The 16,298-nt window shown below is 39.0% G+C and overlaps 2 protein-coding genes across 5 annotated transcripts in view; one reads left to right on the forward strand and one right to left on the reverse strand.

Annotated features, from left to right (window-relative positions):
• The first annotated feature begins 1,086 nt into the window (after positions 1-1,086).
• Positions 1,087-1,758, forward strand: LOC120775499. The gene is made up of 2 exons (XM_040105706.1): positions 1,087-1,393; positions 1,457-1,758. Exons 1-2 carry the CDS (start codon positions 1,114-1,116, stop codon positions 1,708-1,710), a joined length of 534 nt encoding a protein of 177 aa, XP_039961640.1. The 5' UTR covers positions 1,087-1,113; the 3' UTR covers positions 1,711-1,758.
• A 468-nt stretch (positions 1,759-2,226) lies between these two features.
• The window catches only part of LOC120773713 (ataxin-1), a 44,325-nt gene continuing 30,253 nt past the window's right edge, over positions 2,227-16,298 (reverse strand). For all 4 annotated transcript variants that reach the window (XM_040102754.1, XM_040102757.1, XM_040102755.1 and 1 more), the window contains exons 2-4: positions 6,123-8,054; positions 5,834-6,053; positions 2,227-4,099 (exon numbers count right to left, since the gene is read on the reverse strand). In XM_040102754.1, the coding sequence (XP_039958688.1) occupies positions 3,182-4,099; positions 5,834-6,053; positions 6,123-7,798 (2,814 nt within the window). In that variant the 5' untranslated portion in view covers positions 7,799-8,054 and the 3' untranslated portion in view covers positions 2,227-3,181. The remainder of the gene's footprint in view (positions 4,100-5,833; positions 6,054-6,122; positions 8,055-16,298) is intronic.

Consider the following 16,298-nt stretch of genomic DNA (forward strand, 5'->3'; position numbering starts at 1 on the left):
ACGGTTTCTGTTTATATATTATATCACTTACTTCCTTTAACTGCTGTCAGAGCTGATGTCAAAGTAGAGAGGATCAAACTTCCAATTAAACTGGAAGACTTGCATCAATCAAAGGAAATGACAGTTCATAAAAAATTGTATAACTGTATATCCGTGCAACTTTAAAAATTTTAATTTCAGGTATTATATAATAAAGCAAGCACACAAGCGAAACATCTAATAAAGGCCCAGGCACCATATGGACTCCAGGCAAATTTTGCTTTTAATTACAATAGTCTTCACTGCGTGGAAATATTTTCCGTGTTCATCACATAAGCGGAAGTAGGAAAGAAGTCGGTTAACCAACTACACCGAAACTGCAGAAAGCAGTAGTTAAGTAGTCTTGAATATTGGGAATGCTAATGGCTGTGAGGACCATGCTTCGAACTGTACAGCTTAATGAAAGTTTGATTAACTATTGGGAAAATTGTGGTCGTTGTGGCAAATGTTCCTGAAATAATTTTGAAGAATGCTACCGAGTTGACAATCCGTAGTCGAATAAAAATTCGGGTCCGCTCAGATTAAGTAAGCCCGACAGTCTTGGGAATTGTCAACATCATTTGATTGGAAGTCGTCCACTAGGAAAATACAGATTGGCAGGAGCACATTAAGACACCCATTAAATTTCGTATGCCCAAATACTTTTGACTACAATTTCAGATGTAGTTGGATCACGCATATCTGTATGTATGTAGCGAAAATATTTAAAACATTTATAGCTGCGGATAAGAGTTTGAGTTAAATGACAAAAGCGTATTATCACCGGCGCAATAAGAAAGATATCAATATAAGGGAATCAATGATATAATACCCACAATTTAAAAATTTAATTAAACTTTCAACATTATACATTGCAAAAACGTAGATATATTGCATATATTCATATGTCAGTGGGTAAATCAAATGTAAGCGTAGTCATGTGATAAGAAACGTGAAAGATAACTTTCATAGACAATGACTTTCGAAGCGGCACGTATCCGTTGCGTTGACTATATAAGCTTACCAAATAGAATATTGAGTTTAATTTTGATTGCAATTTAACTTAAGAATTGTGAAAGTACTTTTGGTATTAATATGTGCGAGCGCGTCGCCTTAACAGGCCTATTGGCTGTAGTATCTTGCCTCTTGTTTACCAATGCAGCGGTTATACACCAAGAGCAATTAGAAGATGGAAAGAATGTTATCATGCAGGTGGTTACACCTGAGGAGATGGATAAGATTTTGAAGGAAAATCCCAATGCTGTGGAAATGAAAGCGACAATATCATCAGAACAAGAAGTGATTAATGGTCGTGCGATGCACCCACGAGGCAGAAGTATAATCACTTATACTTTGGGTGTCGGTAGAGAGGATGGTGTGTTGAACTTGAAATTGCAATCATGATCACTTTTATATTGTTCATTTTTTTCGGCGCTAGGTGACAGTCTTGTAGGGAGCAAATCGGCGGTAAATGATTACGATTTACCCACTTCGTTGTCGGTAACCGTGAATTACCCCAGCAGCGGTACTGGCGCCATCATTACACATGTAAAAGTCACCACCTATCAAAGCAATACCGATGGACGCGCTTATGTCACAAGCGGTGGTCTCGGTAAGCGCAATCTTGTTATGGTAATTGAGGCGGTGAAAACCACTTACTTTGACTATTTCGCTTATATTTATGGAAAATAAATCGAGTTTACAGTAATGTTATAATAATAAAACCGTTAAGAGCGTATAATTGTGGCCAATTTCTTTTTGGAGTTTTCTTAAAATCTTAGCACAAAGTTATAATGAGCGTTGGAAAGTAACGATATTTTAAGTTTAGATATATTTTTAGAACCAGAATTCGGTAGCATAAGTCGTTGCTTCCTAATAGGTTGTTCGGATATATTGTTCGGGTTGGACCACTTTAAGATAACGCTGCCATACAAACTGATCGTTCAAAATCAAGTTCTAGTATGGAAAACTCACTTTATTTGATAAGATATCTTCACAAAATTTGACCTAACTTATTGTTAGTTGTGAACCTATAATATCCGTATATACTATAGTTTAGATCAGAGCACTAGAAGATACAGCTGCCGTAGAAACTGATCGCACAAAATAAAAATAAATGCCTTTATATACCCTTTTATGCTGTAAGAAATGCAAGTGTGAAGTGTAACTAATATTTTTTCTTGTTTTAAAAATAAGTACGAATCAATATTTGTATATTTGAAAACTTAGTCTTTATTGCAGTGACTGTTGCAGGACTACATAAATTGTTTTTTGTTTTTAATTTATTACAATCAAATAATAATTACATAACATGCACAAGCACGTGTGCAATAACTTGTTTGTATGTATGTATGTAATTAGTATCATTTAACTGATAACTACATAAGTATGTATGTATGTATGCATATAAATATAAATGACTACAAATAACTACATTATATTACATTTATATATGGCTATAATTTCAAATGTACAGTCTGACATGGTATTACATACATACATATCGTATATATCGCCTGGAATATTCTTTATATTCTTATATAACTCATGTATATACATATAGGTGTAAATACATTTATACATGTGCATATTGATGTGTTTTAAACTACATATGTACATACACATACAACTATAAACTATTTATTTTTACAGTTATTTGCTTAAAATTAGTGAAACACGCGACAAAATGGCTGACAACTCGAAAATTTCAATACTCAAATGTTTTCGTACTCGAAGCATAAATATGAATTTCTCTAAGCATATTACTTAATACAAATATTAACGGTTGTAAAGTCATGGATTCCTCTCTACACTGAAACACTGAAGGCCGATGCTGAAACTGTAAATTTTACGAAGATGTTTTACAATATGTAATTTACGCCCTGATTTGAATATTTTTCCACATACAATTAAATAAAAATCTAAAATTCGCTTGAAACAATTTAAAACTTAAAAAAAATGTGTTTCAGAGCCATTTCTCCCACCTAGCGCTAACACATCCACGACTTAAAGCACATTAATACATACATATGCATATATAATATAATAAACAGTATTGTTGAATATTTAGCGTATATAAATTGAGATGATTCCCAAATACATCGCACGTCGCACGAGGTCAGGCCTTGACTTGAAGCTCACACGCCAACATTGAGATCTTTTGCTATTTGTAGTTTGTTGAAAAATCACAGTTTAATTGACCGGCCGCCGCCGCCGCCGACGCTGACATATTCATATTCGTTGGCATGTAAGGCTTGTAATTGCTGCTTACCGCCGCTGTCGGCGCCGATTTCTGCCGCAATGGCGGTTGATATTCACCCGAACGCGCGGCTTCGTCGTCCTCATCTTCGCTGTTGGAAAAACTCTCCGGCGCCGACCAGCGACGTTTGCGCGCAGACGCTGACGCTGCCGAAGCCGCCGCCGCTGCTGCTGCTGCTGATTGGGCGCATTCATCCGCTGACCTTGTGCTGCTATTCGTGGGTGGTTGCGCCGCGCACGTTAAATCGCCGTGTTGCGCACGCGAGCTATGGAAAGTTGTGGCCGCCGCTTGCGCCGGTGCCGTGGGGAACGGGAAGTGTGGGTATGTTTCGTTGGGTGCATAGGGCACTGGATGTGTAGCGGGTGCATTGGCGAGCAGGTGTGGCGGCATAAAGTGTACTGTGCCCCCGTGAGCGCCACGCATTGTTGGGTATGGTGCGGTGGGCGGTGGGCAAAGGCCGGCGCTTTTTAAATGCGCTGCATACACGTTGTCGCTCAATGCGAGTGGTTGGAGATCACGTTCCAGGCAATGGCTGTCATTTGTTGTCGTGCGTGTTGTTGTTGTTGCAGTTGTATCGTGTGCATACATATGCTTATTATTATTATTGTTATTACTACTTATAATATTGTTGTTGTTGTTGTTAATATTGTTGTTTATATTTATATTCGGTGGTTCGCGTTTGGTTAGTGAAATGCAGATGTCGCCGACTTGTAAGCGTTGACACTTCAAACCGAAAGCTTTGTATGTCAATTCGGGATTGCAGGATGCCCAGCCTTGGCCATAGACGAAAAACGGGTGTTCTGTGGCGACCTCCATGTCGACCTGGAAGAGAAGGAGTGTCATGTTAGTGCATTTCATTTATCTAAGTGTGTATATAAGTACAAAAAAGTACGTTAACTTCGTCTATGCCGAAGCTATAATGCCCTTCATAAATAAAAAAGTAAAGAACCTGCATTTGAGCGATCAGTTTGTATGGCAGTTATATGCTATAGTGGTCAAAACTGGATAAATTGTTCGGAGATTGCATCATTACCTTGGAAAATATTTTATGCCAAATTTCGTGAGGATAACTTGTCCAATAAAAAGGTTTACCTTACAAGAACTTGATTTTGATTTGTCGGTTAGTATGGGAGCCATATGCTATATTGATTCGATATCGACGGTTCCGAGAAATGAGTAGTTTCTTGGGAAGAAAAGAACGTATGCAAAATTTCAGATCGATATCTCAAAAACTAACGGACGAACAGAAAGACGGAAATGGCTAAATCGATTAAGCTCATTTACATGCACAAGGTGCGTTCCAAAGTAAACAGGACTTAAAAAAAACGGAACGAATGGTTTTTTCGACAAAACCAATTTATTTTATTCAAAATAGTCTCCTTCCACTTCAATACAGCTTTTTGCACGGTCCAAAAGCATGTCGAACGAGTGTTGTGAGTGAAGGAATTCTCGCCTATTCAAGCCAGTTATTTTTATAAAAATTGTTGAAGACGTAAAATAAACAGGCCGAAATTGCAGCCGAACAAAAATGTAACTTTTTTCGATGACTTTTCGATTTTTTATTCTAAATGTATCGATTTTGTATTCGATATTATTGGTTATGTGATTTATCGATATTTTTCGAATTGAAAACGAATTATTTTTCTCACTGATCTCTATTGTAATTGTAAATAAAATGATCAATATATCAATATTATATTCTTTATTTATCAATAAATCGATTTCAAATTCAATATTTATCGATTTTTTATTCTTGAATTCTATATTTAACAATAACGGTTATGTGATTTTTCGATATTTTTTGAATTGAAAACGAATTATTTTTCTCACTGATCTCTATTGTAATTGTAAATAAAATGATCAATATATCAATATTATATTCTTTATTTATCAATAAATCGATTTCAAATTCAATATTTATCGATTTTTTATTCTTGAATTCTATATTTAACAATAACGGTTATGTGATTTTTCGATATTTTTTGAATTGAAAACGAATTATAGAGCAGGATTGTAACTTTGCAGCAGACCAATAAGTGAATTTGTTCGATTACTTTATTCGATAACAACTGCTGTTTACAGTTTATTCTTTGCTAATAAATTTGTATTTACTTTACTCACTTACTTGTATTAAAGTTAAAAAAATATCGATATACATTATGATATCGATTTTTAATCGATTTTATCGATAATGTAATTTTTCGAAAAGTATCAGTCTATGCTAATTTAAATTCATATTTTAAAATACTCATTAGCAATTGGGAAGAGTTCTTGCGTAGTTTCGCACGCATAAACGTACCATAAATCGATCAGCGATAAAAACCGTAATCAAGACAATGAACTTCAAGTTAATGGCAAAACTTCAGGAAAAAACGCAAAGTTATTTTTGAAACCGTATTATCGCTTCTGATAAAAGCGTAAAATAGACCTAGCCTACTACATACATTATTCTTCTTCTTTATTGACGTAGTCACCGCTTATGCGGCTATAGCCCTCAATAAAATAAGCTTTCAATATAATTTGCGATTAACATATGTGCCATTGGCATTAGCTTACCTTCGACTGATTGCGATCGTAACTAAATGCAATGACGACAGTGTGTGACGAAGGATTGTTGTTAATTTTCACCACCGTGGACTCGATCAGCTGGTGATGTGGACTGCGCTCGGCGCATTGTATAAAATCCTCGGTGCGCATATCCTCCACACGGCGCAGGGAGCCATTCGAGAGTTCGATATACGAGCCCTTTTTAAAGCTGGACGTCGAATTGTGTGGGCTATGGAAAATTAAAAAAAAAAATTATTTTAAATTGGCTTTAAAATAAATAAGTTACTGCGCAACTTACCGCATAACAGGCGTCTTGCTAGCTTCCACAGCTGATGCCGTCATTAACGTTTTGTCGGCGCTGGACGGTCGCGTCAGTATGCGATGCTTGAGTGAGCCCTCCTTGCCGCTGGGTATCTTGAAGAATTTCTCAGTGTCCGCCGGCGTATCGGGCGGCGATCTTTTCGCCTTTTCATACAGGTAAGTGCCAGTGGAGAGTTTCGTCGACGTCGCCGCACGCTGTTCCGCCTTACTAGGCGGTGAAGCGGTTGGCGCCAGCGCTGACGCAGTGCTTGCAGCGGGACTACGCAACCGTGACTTCGTCACACCGATAGCTGACGGCGACGCATTATTACCGGCCAGCGGTGACGTTTGAAAGACGGCCGTTGTGTGATTGGGCACCGTTTGGAAGACACCCGCAGCTACCGCGCTCTGCAGCGCTTTAAAGTATTCGGCGGAGTAGACACTATTTTCGCTCGGCGAAGCCGACGCTGTGTGCGCCGCCAATGCGCCGAGGTAGGCGGTTGGTGGCGCGTGCGCGCTATGTACGGCGCTGGGATGCTGCACCACGTGCGAGACGTGCGGATTGTGAGCTGTAAATATGACAGGTGGGTTGTAGAGTCCAGCCGGTCGTCCGCCACCATACAATTGTGAGTAGTTAAATTGATAGGCGGCCACTACGGCGGCAGCGGCTGAGGATGCGCTGGTTTCGCTGTAAGTGGGTTGCTTGTGTGCCAGTAAAGCGGCAGGGTCCAATAGCTTGCGCGCAGCTTGCGTGGCATTAACCGGTGACATGCTCTCATCATTCTCCACATCCACCGAGGAGGAAGACGACGATGGCCGACTGTTGTCAATGGAGGCGGGATTGCTGTTGCTGCTGTTGTTGGTGTGCGCGTTAGCGTTGTGTAATTGGTAATTTGTGCTGCTGGTGAAGGCGTTACTCGCGTTTGTGACCAAATTCATGGCGCCGCACTGGCCATTTTCCATTGCGGTGTGTGCTTCATGTTTGGGTTTTGGTGGCGGTGTGAACTCTGTCAGCGGCATCATTGTTGAGGTATCGCGCGGCGAGCTCATGTACTTTGGTGCGTTTGCGGGCAGCGTCAAGTTCACGCTGATTGACTGTTGTTCTCGTAGTTGTTGTTGTTGTTGTTGCTGCTGCTTTTGTTGTTGTTGTTGTTGGTGCTGCTGTTGTAGCTGGTAGTGATGATGTTGCTGCTGTTGTTGTTGCTGATGTTGCTGCCGCTGTTGCTCGCGCGCCTCGTTCAGCGACGCCACTTGCGGTTGCGGCCGATGCGGCAACACCGTTATACCGCCCAACGCCGAAGACTGCGCGGACTGCGCACTAATGAAACTACTCAATTGTTGTTCGTACTGTTGTTGCAGTTGTTGTTGTAATTTAAGCGTTTGCAACGCATTCAATTGCGTTAGTTGCGTGTGTGTGAGCGGTGTCTGGCTGGAGATGATGGCGGCGGCGGCGGTGGCAGTGACGGGCACTATGGAGGTGGGCGGTGAGAGGGCGGCCGAAACGCGCACAGTAGCATCCGCGGCCGACACTATGTCCAGCGCATAGCCCGGACTACGTTCAGCGGTATACGGATGGTGTGGCGCTTGTAGGTGATGCGCGGCGGCATGGGGATGGTGTGAGAGTGCAACAGCCGGTCCGACCAACGGGCCAAAATTCTCAACAGCCGATAACATTTAATACACTGGCGTTAATGATTATGACAAATATTTAGCGCACGCTTTTAGCTACAGCCACAGTCGCACACTACTGCTTTATGCTCACGCGACGCGCGCACTCGTACGCTTGTCAGCCACTCGCTGTTACTATACGTCCTATGTGTACGTCTGTGTATGTGTACGTTGCGCAGCTCAAGGCGCTTTAAAGTATTCCACGCACATAAATCAGTTCACAGAATTGACGAATGAATAAATAATGACCTCAACGGATTAACTATAGAATGTTGTTGTTGTTGGTGGTGTGGAAGAGAGAAAACAAAAATAATAACAAATTATTTGGTTGTAATTTTGAAGATTAAAAAACAAGATTTCTTTTAGACACAATTCCATTATATATATATTTTTTTGTATTTTTCATTTGCTTCTCTTGCATTCTTTGCTCGGCTTAGTTTAACAACACAAAACACGCACACGCGCACACACACATACAGCAGCCATAAAGCACAATATAATCACATAAATGTAGCATTTAAAGTTCTAAAGAATTTCTATGCAGACACCAGTTTTTTTTGTTGTTTTTGTTGGAAAACAAGAACTTAATTTAAATCATAAAAACACAATAACCGCCAAAAAATATTGAAAAAATATTTTAAAAAAATATCCAACACCGAAAAAGCACACACACAGCCAACACATAACTAGAAATCAGAAGCACATGCGCAAATCAAAGAATCTTTCTTAAGCACCTTTGGGGCAAGTTGCTGCTGAACGTTAGTCACTTTTTTGATCTTTCGGCGTTTTGGTACTTCATTGTCGTGAACGTGTGCGCTTGTCGTTGCTACGCCGCTGTACGATCGCTGTTGTTTGTCCGCTGACTTTACGCTTTGATTATTGAACTTGTACTGAATAGGTGTATTTGGGTACACCAGCCAGACGTGTTGAGATGAGCAGCGCGCCGCGTCGCGCCGCCGTTGTTGTACGGACGACCTACGGGCGAAAGACGAAGTTCATACCGATGTTCAAACACTGATATGACTACGTACATACATACATATGTATGTCTGGCGGCGGTGGTGTGTGTATAGGTGTGTGTATATGGCTCCGAAGACCAATTGAGCAGACAGCTAACAGCTAACAGCCAACGAACAGACGGACAAATAAATAAATAAACAGTCAAACAAACAAACATGCCAACTGATAGCTGAAAACTCTGCACGTAAATACTCGTAAAATTATAAGAAAACACATGTGGCGATGTGTATGTGTTGCTGCGTATATGTGTGTTTGTTTGTGTGCGCGCTCTAATCATAATTGTATGATATGGAAAACTCCAAACAACAACACGGCGCGCACTCTCTCTCACAGTTGGCGCTCGTTCAGTTACGCTCTCAAGAATATTGGTTTGAGCCTCTTCTGGTTTGCGACAACTTGGCTCAGTGTCTGCATGTGCCGCATCGGTAGCGGCACAGTGTGTGGATTTCGTCGATATTTGTAGCATAAATTTAGGAGAATAAGCAGTTCCACTTTCATAAATTTTTTGTATTGAGGAGCTTGTTTTTTGTATTGAGAACAAAGTTTGTTCACATATAAAGGCTTTTTAAGTTCAAATATAAGTTCCTAAATAGATATTTTTTTATTTATTTAGAAAGAACAACGTTTGATTAGTAGAAAAAAATATTGCTTGCCACCCTTGATGCTAAATTCGAGTCTCTAATCGGTAATCTTCAAAGAACTGTGCAAGGCATCAAATGCCGGAAATTTCCAAATTCGAAAGTTTGATGCGACTTGAAGTTGGTTACTGAAGACGCCATGGCAAATTCAGTGCTGAACTTGAATTGGGCAACTTTAAATCTTGCATTTTTACACCAAACTTCTCTTTTAAAACCAAAGCTTCCTCTTGGCCCCTGAGTGGTAATGTAAAGTCTAAAAGTAATGGTATGTTTTTACTGATTGGTTAGTGATGGTAGAGAAAAAAATGAGCTTAGTTTTAAACTCAAATTAAAAAGGTGTTGTAAAGCGAAAACTTTTCCAAATTCGGTAGGCCTCTTAATCTGATTGTGCTAATAGGCACTCAATATTGTCACTAGATTTCTCTTTCTAACTTTTATTCGAAGATAATGACAGTTATGATAGGTAAAATTGATGAGCTCAGCATCCAACAAAGAATCGCTTTTGCCAATTGAACTGAGAAGGCAATTGAAAAGTAAAGTCATCTCTCGACAAACAAATACCAAACTCTATAAGTGACCTGCTATATGATTGGAAGGCGATATCTGTTGAGTCAGCCTTAGGAGTTGTTCGAGAGAAAAGTGTCTAGAAAAATAAGAAGAAAAAGCTTCTTAATAAAACTTTTTTCCTTAAGATCTAAGAATTTTTTAACATAGTGGAATCGGCTTCCAAAACTTTAAACGCGTTTTCTCGAAGAGTTTTTTTAGAGTCAGCGAGGAAAATTTTACCGAGACGACTGGCTCGAAGAAGTTGAAATTTTCACACTACCTTCTGTGATAAATTTCTCAGTTAATGATTGAAAAAGTAAAATAATATCGATTTTAAGCCTTTCTGATATATAAATTGTTTCACAAAAGACTAAGCCACCATTTTATCAAAAATGAAAATTTTGACTAGTTTTTCGAACATTAAATAAAATGATGGATATATCGATTTCATATTCAATATTTATCAATTTTATATTCAATATCATTGATTAAGTGATTTATCGAGATTTTTCGAATTGAAAACGAATTATATAAGCAACCAAATTTGTATAAGGCCAAAAAGTGACTTTTTCGATGATTTTATTCGATAACAACTGTAGTTTACATTTTTTCTTTACTAATAAATTTTCATTTACTTGACTCACTGATCTGTATTTTAGTTGTAAATAGAATTATCGATATATCGATTTTTATTCTGTATTTATCGATTTTATATTCGATATTATTGATTATGTAATTTATAGATATTTTTCGAATTGAAAACGAATTATATATCAATACCAAAAAGTGACTTTTTCGATATATTTATTCGATAAGAACTGTAGATTTTAGATTTTTCCTTACTAGTAAATTTGCCTTTACTTTACTCACTGGCTTGTATTTTAGTTTAAAAAAATATCAATATCATATTCCATACTTATCGATTTTTGTTCGATTTTAACGAATATTACCTGTATTTACGCATTTTAATAAAATATTTTCGTGATTTATTGATTTGAGATAAGTTCATGCCGAAAAATCTTCCCCACCGCTAGACACCTTTTTTCGGAGATCTCCCTAGAGATCGACTACGTGATCAGGGGAAGCCAAACCTTTGCAAAACGAATCGCCGCTTATTAAAGTACATTAAATTGTGTAAAATACATATACGAGTACATATATTTATGACTCGTAAGTTGAAGCAGCCACTTGATTTCTAAATGGCATAGCCCAGAGATCACCGCGAGGAGAATGTTAAGATCAGCTGCTAGACCTTCTGGCTTTCGGTTTTGGAAATCGGCCGCAAAAGATTTCGTATCGAAGAAAAACAGATTTGCTCATATTCGATGCGTCCTTCAAGGGTGTATTTCGGAATTCTCTCAAATTTTATTTACTGAATATCATATTATCTTATTACAGGAATTTTTTAATGCGTGAAACGTCCAGTTTAATTGAGAAAAAGTTTCCAAAAACTCATATTTGAGTCGTCAAGTGAAACTCAGCGTCAATCTTTCGAAAACTAATGGAGAATATCAATTTCAGAAAATGGTAGAGTGATATTTTAAATATTTGCCAAAGTAAACCCAAAAATTATAAAGTAAGAGGTTTCAAGTAGCCTATCTAGAGTCAAAGTCAGTCTTCTAGACCAATTTCAACAATAAAAACCGACTAGAGCTACTATCTAATCGTCCAATTGAAAGGAATGGCCCTTTGATTGACAATATCTAGACCTGTATGCACTAACAAGGAAAGACATCTTATTACATAAAGCTTCTGAAACAACGAAAAATCAAATTGAATACCTTGAACAGGGTAAATTTGTCAAGAAGTTCGAAATATTTTTAGAAGGAAGCTCCGGAAACCTTATACATATACATAGACATAAATGATCAGCGTGACGAGCCGAGTCGATGTATAGTCTGTATATATGCGAACTAGTCCCTCAGGTATTGAGATTTTGATATGAAATTTTGTAAGCATCCTTTATTCTCTTGGAAACTGGTTATTTCTCTGAACCAATGGCATCGGACCTCTATAGGTTATAGCCCTTGTACAACATGAACGATCAAACAATTCTTAATTATTAACGGTATTATAACTTCGATGCCACTAAAATTAATGTTTCTTCCTGTTAAACTACGAGTACAATTCAATCTAGACAGCATCTTGCTAACATCTTATTGTACCACAGTGCCTATTGTAGATTGGCTCTCATCTCCAACCACCAAATGTTCAAACATTGCGCTCTTGCTCAAGAAAGTGCTGAGCGGAGCATGAAAGCAAACAGGTAGATATGCAACAAGCAAAAAATATTCTTGTTATGCTGGTTTTTCCATCGGCGGCGCAGGCGCGCAGGTTCATACTCAGATGCTGGGCTGCCGCACCACTGTCTCATGTACAGGTATTTGTGTGTGTAAGCGTACTCATTGGTGGTGTGAGTACATCTTGCAGACGTCTGAGCGACACGCTGTAGCACAGACTCCGGACTTCTAGTGAGACTGCGCAGCCGCTTTACCATAGACGACGGCGATGACGATGACGATCGACTGATCGTGTTGGCGTGTCGCTGTGGAGGACGTGTTGAAGCGCTGTTGTGTTGTGTTTGGCCGATCAATATCGTTGGTATCGACTGCTGGCTGGCTGGCTGACTAGCTGACTGGTTGGCCAGCCGTCGACTGTGATTGCAGTTATGGGAGTTGTGTTGAGTTGTTGTTACTGTATGTGCGTGTGTGTGTTTTGTTATTGCCTGCGGTTCGACGTACCTTTGGCCCTTTTCGATTACCACTTATTGTACTCGTACGATACTACGATGCACCGACTCTACCTTTGCGATAGCTATAAACGTTTACAAGTTCATGCTGACTACACGCACACACACATACACCTATACATAGCTATACATACATACAATAGTGTTGTTGTACATCGGTGTGTGTTGATTATTCGGCTGTTGTTGTTGCTCTAGCTCTTGTTCTTACGTATTTTTCTTCTTCTACTTGTTGTTGTTGGTGTTGTTGGCACATTTACTTCAAACTGCCGCATACTTGAGCATTTGAATGCGCTATACACTTGAGTTAATGCCATTGTTTTGTATTTTATGGCTTTTGTCTCCTTTTGTACTCCCGTTTGCCTCGTTTTGTTCACCCATTGTTGCTTTTGTTTCGGCTTGAAAAAGCCATAACTGCATTTTGATTTTTTCTTTCGCACCTTTTGGGTAGCCATGCAGCAGCAACAACAATAACATGAACACAGCCGCAAACAACAACACGTCCACACAATAAGTTTTAAGGTGTAGACTCTCAAGTGCCGTGCCGATCGCTCACAAGGACACCTTAATTCATAAGATCGTCGACCATGTTGTTGTTGTTGTGATCGATAGGCAACAACGTGAAACGGGTCTAAGCCGCCAATTAGGCTCAGGACGCTGCATTCCTCACGTTCAATCCGTGCGCTCGCCGTTCATAACCTCGCATTCATTCTTCATTTGGATTGGAGTTTTCTTTGATAATAATTATTTTGTGTTTCGTCGGTTTTCTGTGAATAAATTCTTGTGTGTTTACTTTTGTACTGACCGCAATATGCATGCCTATATATGTATGTATGTGTGTGCGAAGGCGCTGGAATTCCGAGAAATCGCCCAGCACTTCAGCGATTGTGTAAAACTTATTTGGAATAATACTTTTTGTATGACCGATTTCGTAATGAACTAGAACTATTTATACATAAAGGGCGTTAATAATTTATAGAAGGAAAAAAATTTAGAAGTTGCTATTGGAGTCTTGAAATAAAGATTTGTTTATTTTTATTAAATTTACAGATTCGAAAAACACGGGAGTATAAATTAAAAATTCACCTTTCAATTTGATCACAGTAGTTTGGCGGGCAACTGGAGACAGGACGACCGAATAGAGACAACGTACAAGACACAGTGAAGAAAATGCAGCAGTCATTTTATGGGCTCTTTAAAAGTTTTAAAAAGAACCGACGTTTTCGAGCCAAATTTTGTTCAGCAATGAAGCCCATTTCTGGCTCAATGGGTATGTAAACAAGCAAAATTGACTCATTTGGGACGAAGAGCAAACTGAAGAGAGACAAAACTACCATTTCATTCTGAAAAATAACGGTTTGGTGTGGTTTATGCGCCGGTGGAATCATCGGTCCATAATTCATCAAAAATGATGCCGGTGGGAACGTAACCGTCAATGCCAATCGTTATCGCCCCATGATAACCGATTAATTGATGCCTGAAATTGAAGCTCATGATCGACATTTGGTCTCAACGAAGCGGCGCCTCTTCCCACACATCGCATCAATCATGGATTTATTGAGAGAACACTTCGGTGGACAGATAGTTTCACGTTTTGGGCCCGTCGACTGGCCACCAAGATCGTTAGACTTTTTCATGTGGGGAAACAAAAAGTCTGAAGTGAACAATCCCGCTTCGATTCAGGTCTTGCAGCAAAACATCACCCGTGTCATTCGCCAGGTACCAGTCGAAAGTTTTGAGCAAGTCATCGAAAATTGGACTCAACGGATGGATCATTTGAGACGTATCCGTAGCCAACATCTGAAAGTGATAATCTTCAATAAAAAATAAAAATGTCCAATAATGTGCTTTCGAATGATAATAAAGATTCCCCATTATTTAAAGTTGCTGTGTTTTTCCTTTGAAAAAGTAGGCATCCTCGAAATGGATCACCCTTTATGAGTCTAAGTTTTTAAGGCAAAGAAGATAAAATAGCGTATTATGACAGTCGTCATCTTATCATCAAAATGACAATCCTCCAAGTAAGAACAACGATCCCACTGATGATGAGTCGGCGTTATGGGTTTTCTAGAGAAAGGTTCTGCGCAAGATTTATGGTTCTTTGCGCATTGACAATAGCGAATACCGCAGTCGATGGAACGATGAGCTGTATGAGTTATACGACGACATTGACATAGTTCAGCGAATTAAGAAACAGCGGCTATGCTGGCAAGGTCATGTCGTGCGAATGAATGAAAACACTCCAGCTCTAAGAGTATTTGACGCAGTACCTGCCGGGGAAAGCAGAGAAAATTCCTCTTTCCACTCCGTTGAAATGACCAGATGGAGAAGGACTTAGCTACACTTGCAATCTCCAGTTGGCGTCAAACAGCGAAAAATAAGAACGACTGGAGCACTGTTGTAAACTCGACTATAACCGAGTCTACGCCAATAAAGGAGAAGATGTTTTGGTTTTGGCTCATCTTTAAATCGTCATTCGCTATATTGTTTGACAGATTCGACATCATATTCAAAAGCACAACTCGTCACCAATAATGATACGTTCGATGAATGTATAATCCTCAGCTACATTGTCAGACATATCTTTTGCGACCTCTACTCGACGCCGGTTTTGGAAAAATATGGACGAGTCAAGCATTGACACTCTTTATTCCCAAAGCATCAACCAAAATATGTTCGAGTCGATCTATAAGAAATGTTGAAATGCCTCTGATGCCAACTCGACGATTACCAAGCGCTGTACCATATATTCGACTCCCGAAATGTATCGATTAGGTACCACATGGTAATATTGGATTTGTTATTTGTTATTCCGAGCTTCACATTGAGAACATATTTAAAATTAAGCAAGTAGCTTCTAAGAACTTTAAAAGTCATAATCAGGGGATAATTTTAAGTCCTTGGCAGTATATGGAATCAAATTGAATGTTCTTGAAAGTAAAGGGAAAATTGTCAAAAGGCGTTCAATCGCATGTTTGCATGTTCTTGGCGACCATTTAGCTGGCACATTTCTCGAAATTAGTAACCAAACTAAAACATGAGGCGGCGCACCGTCTTGTTAAAAATAGTGATATTCCGCGTCGAATTAATCAAATTCTGGGAAAAAGTCGCTCAACATCGTGTTATAGCGCTCGCTATTAACGATATTGGCATTTCCTGCGACATTTCGAAAGAAATCTCAAATTATGCAGCGGTGCCACAATTCGCACCAAATGGTGAATTTTTGGGGAAGCAATTGCGTTTGCTGAATCATACGAGGGTTTGATTCTCTTCATTGGTGACAATATTGTTTGTAGACGAAGCCATTAAGACAGAAGTGGGCCTCAATTGAGTAAATGATTATTCGTTAATTTGTAAATTTTTTGGAGATCATGAGTTTGCGTTGTACCAAAGTGACATGATACAAGAAAAAATGTCAACTTCGGCTGCATCGAAGCTGATATACCCTTCACAGGTGCATTTCTTTTAGTAACAATGTGTTCGGTTTATATGGAAGCTATATGCTATAGTAATCCGATCTGAACAATTTTTTTGGAGATTATATTATTACCTTAAG

Source organism: Bactrocera tryoni, chromosome 4, assembly GCF_016617805.1.
Source record: "Bactrocera tryoni isolate S06 chromosome 4, CSIRO_BtryS06_freeze2, whole genome shotgun sequence".
NCBI classification, from domain to species: Eukaryota; Metazoa; Arthropoda; class Insecta; order Diptera; family Tephritidae; genus Bactrocera; species Bactrocera tryoni.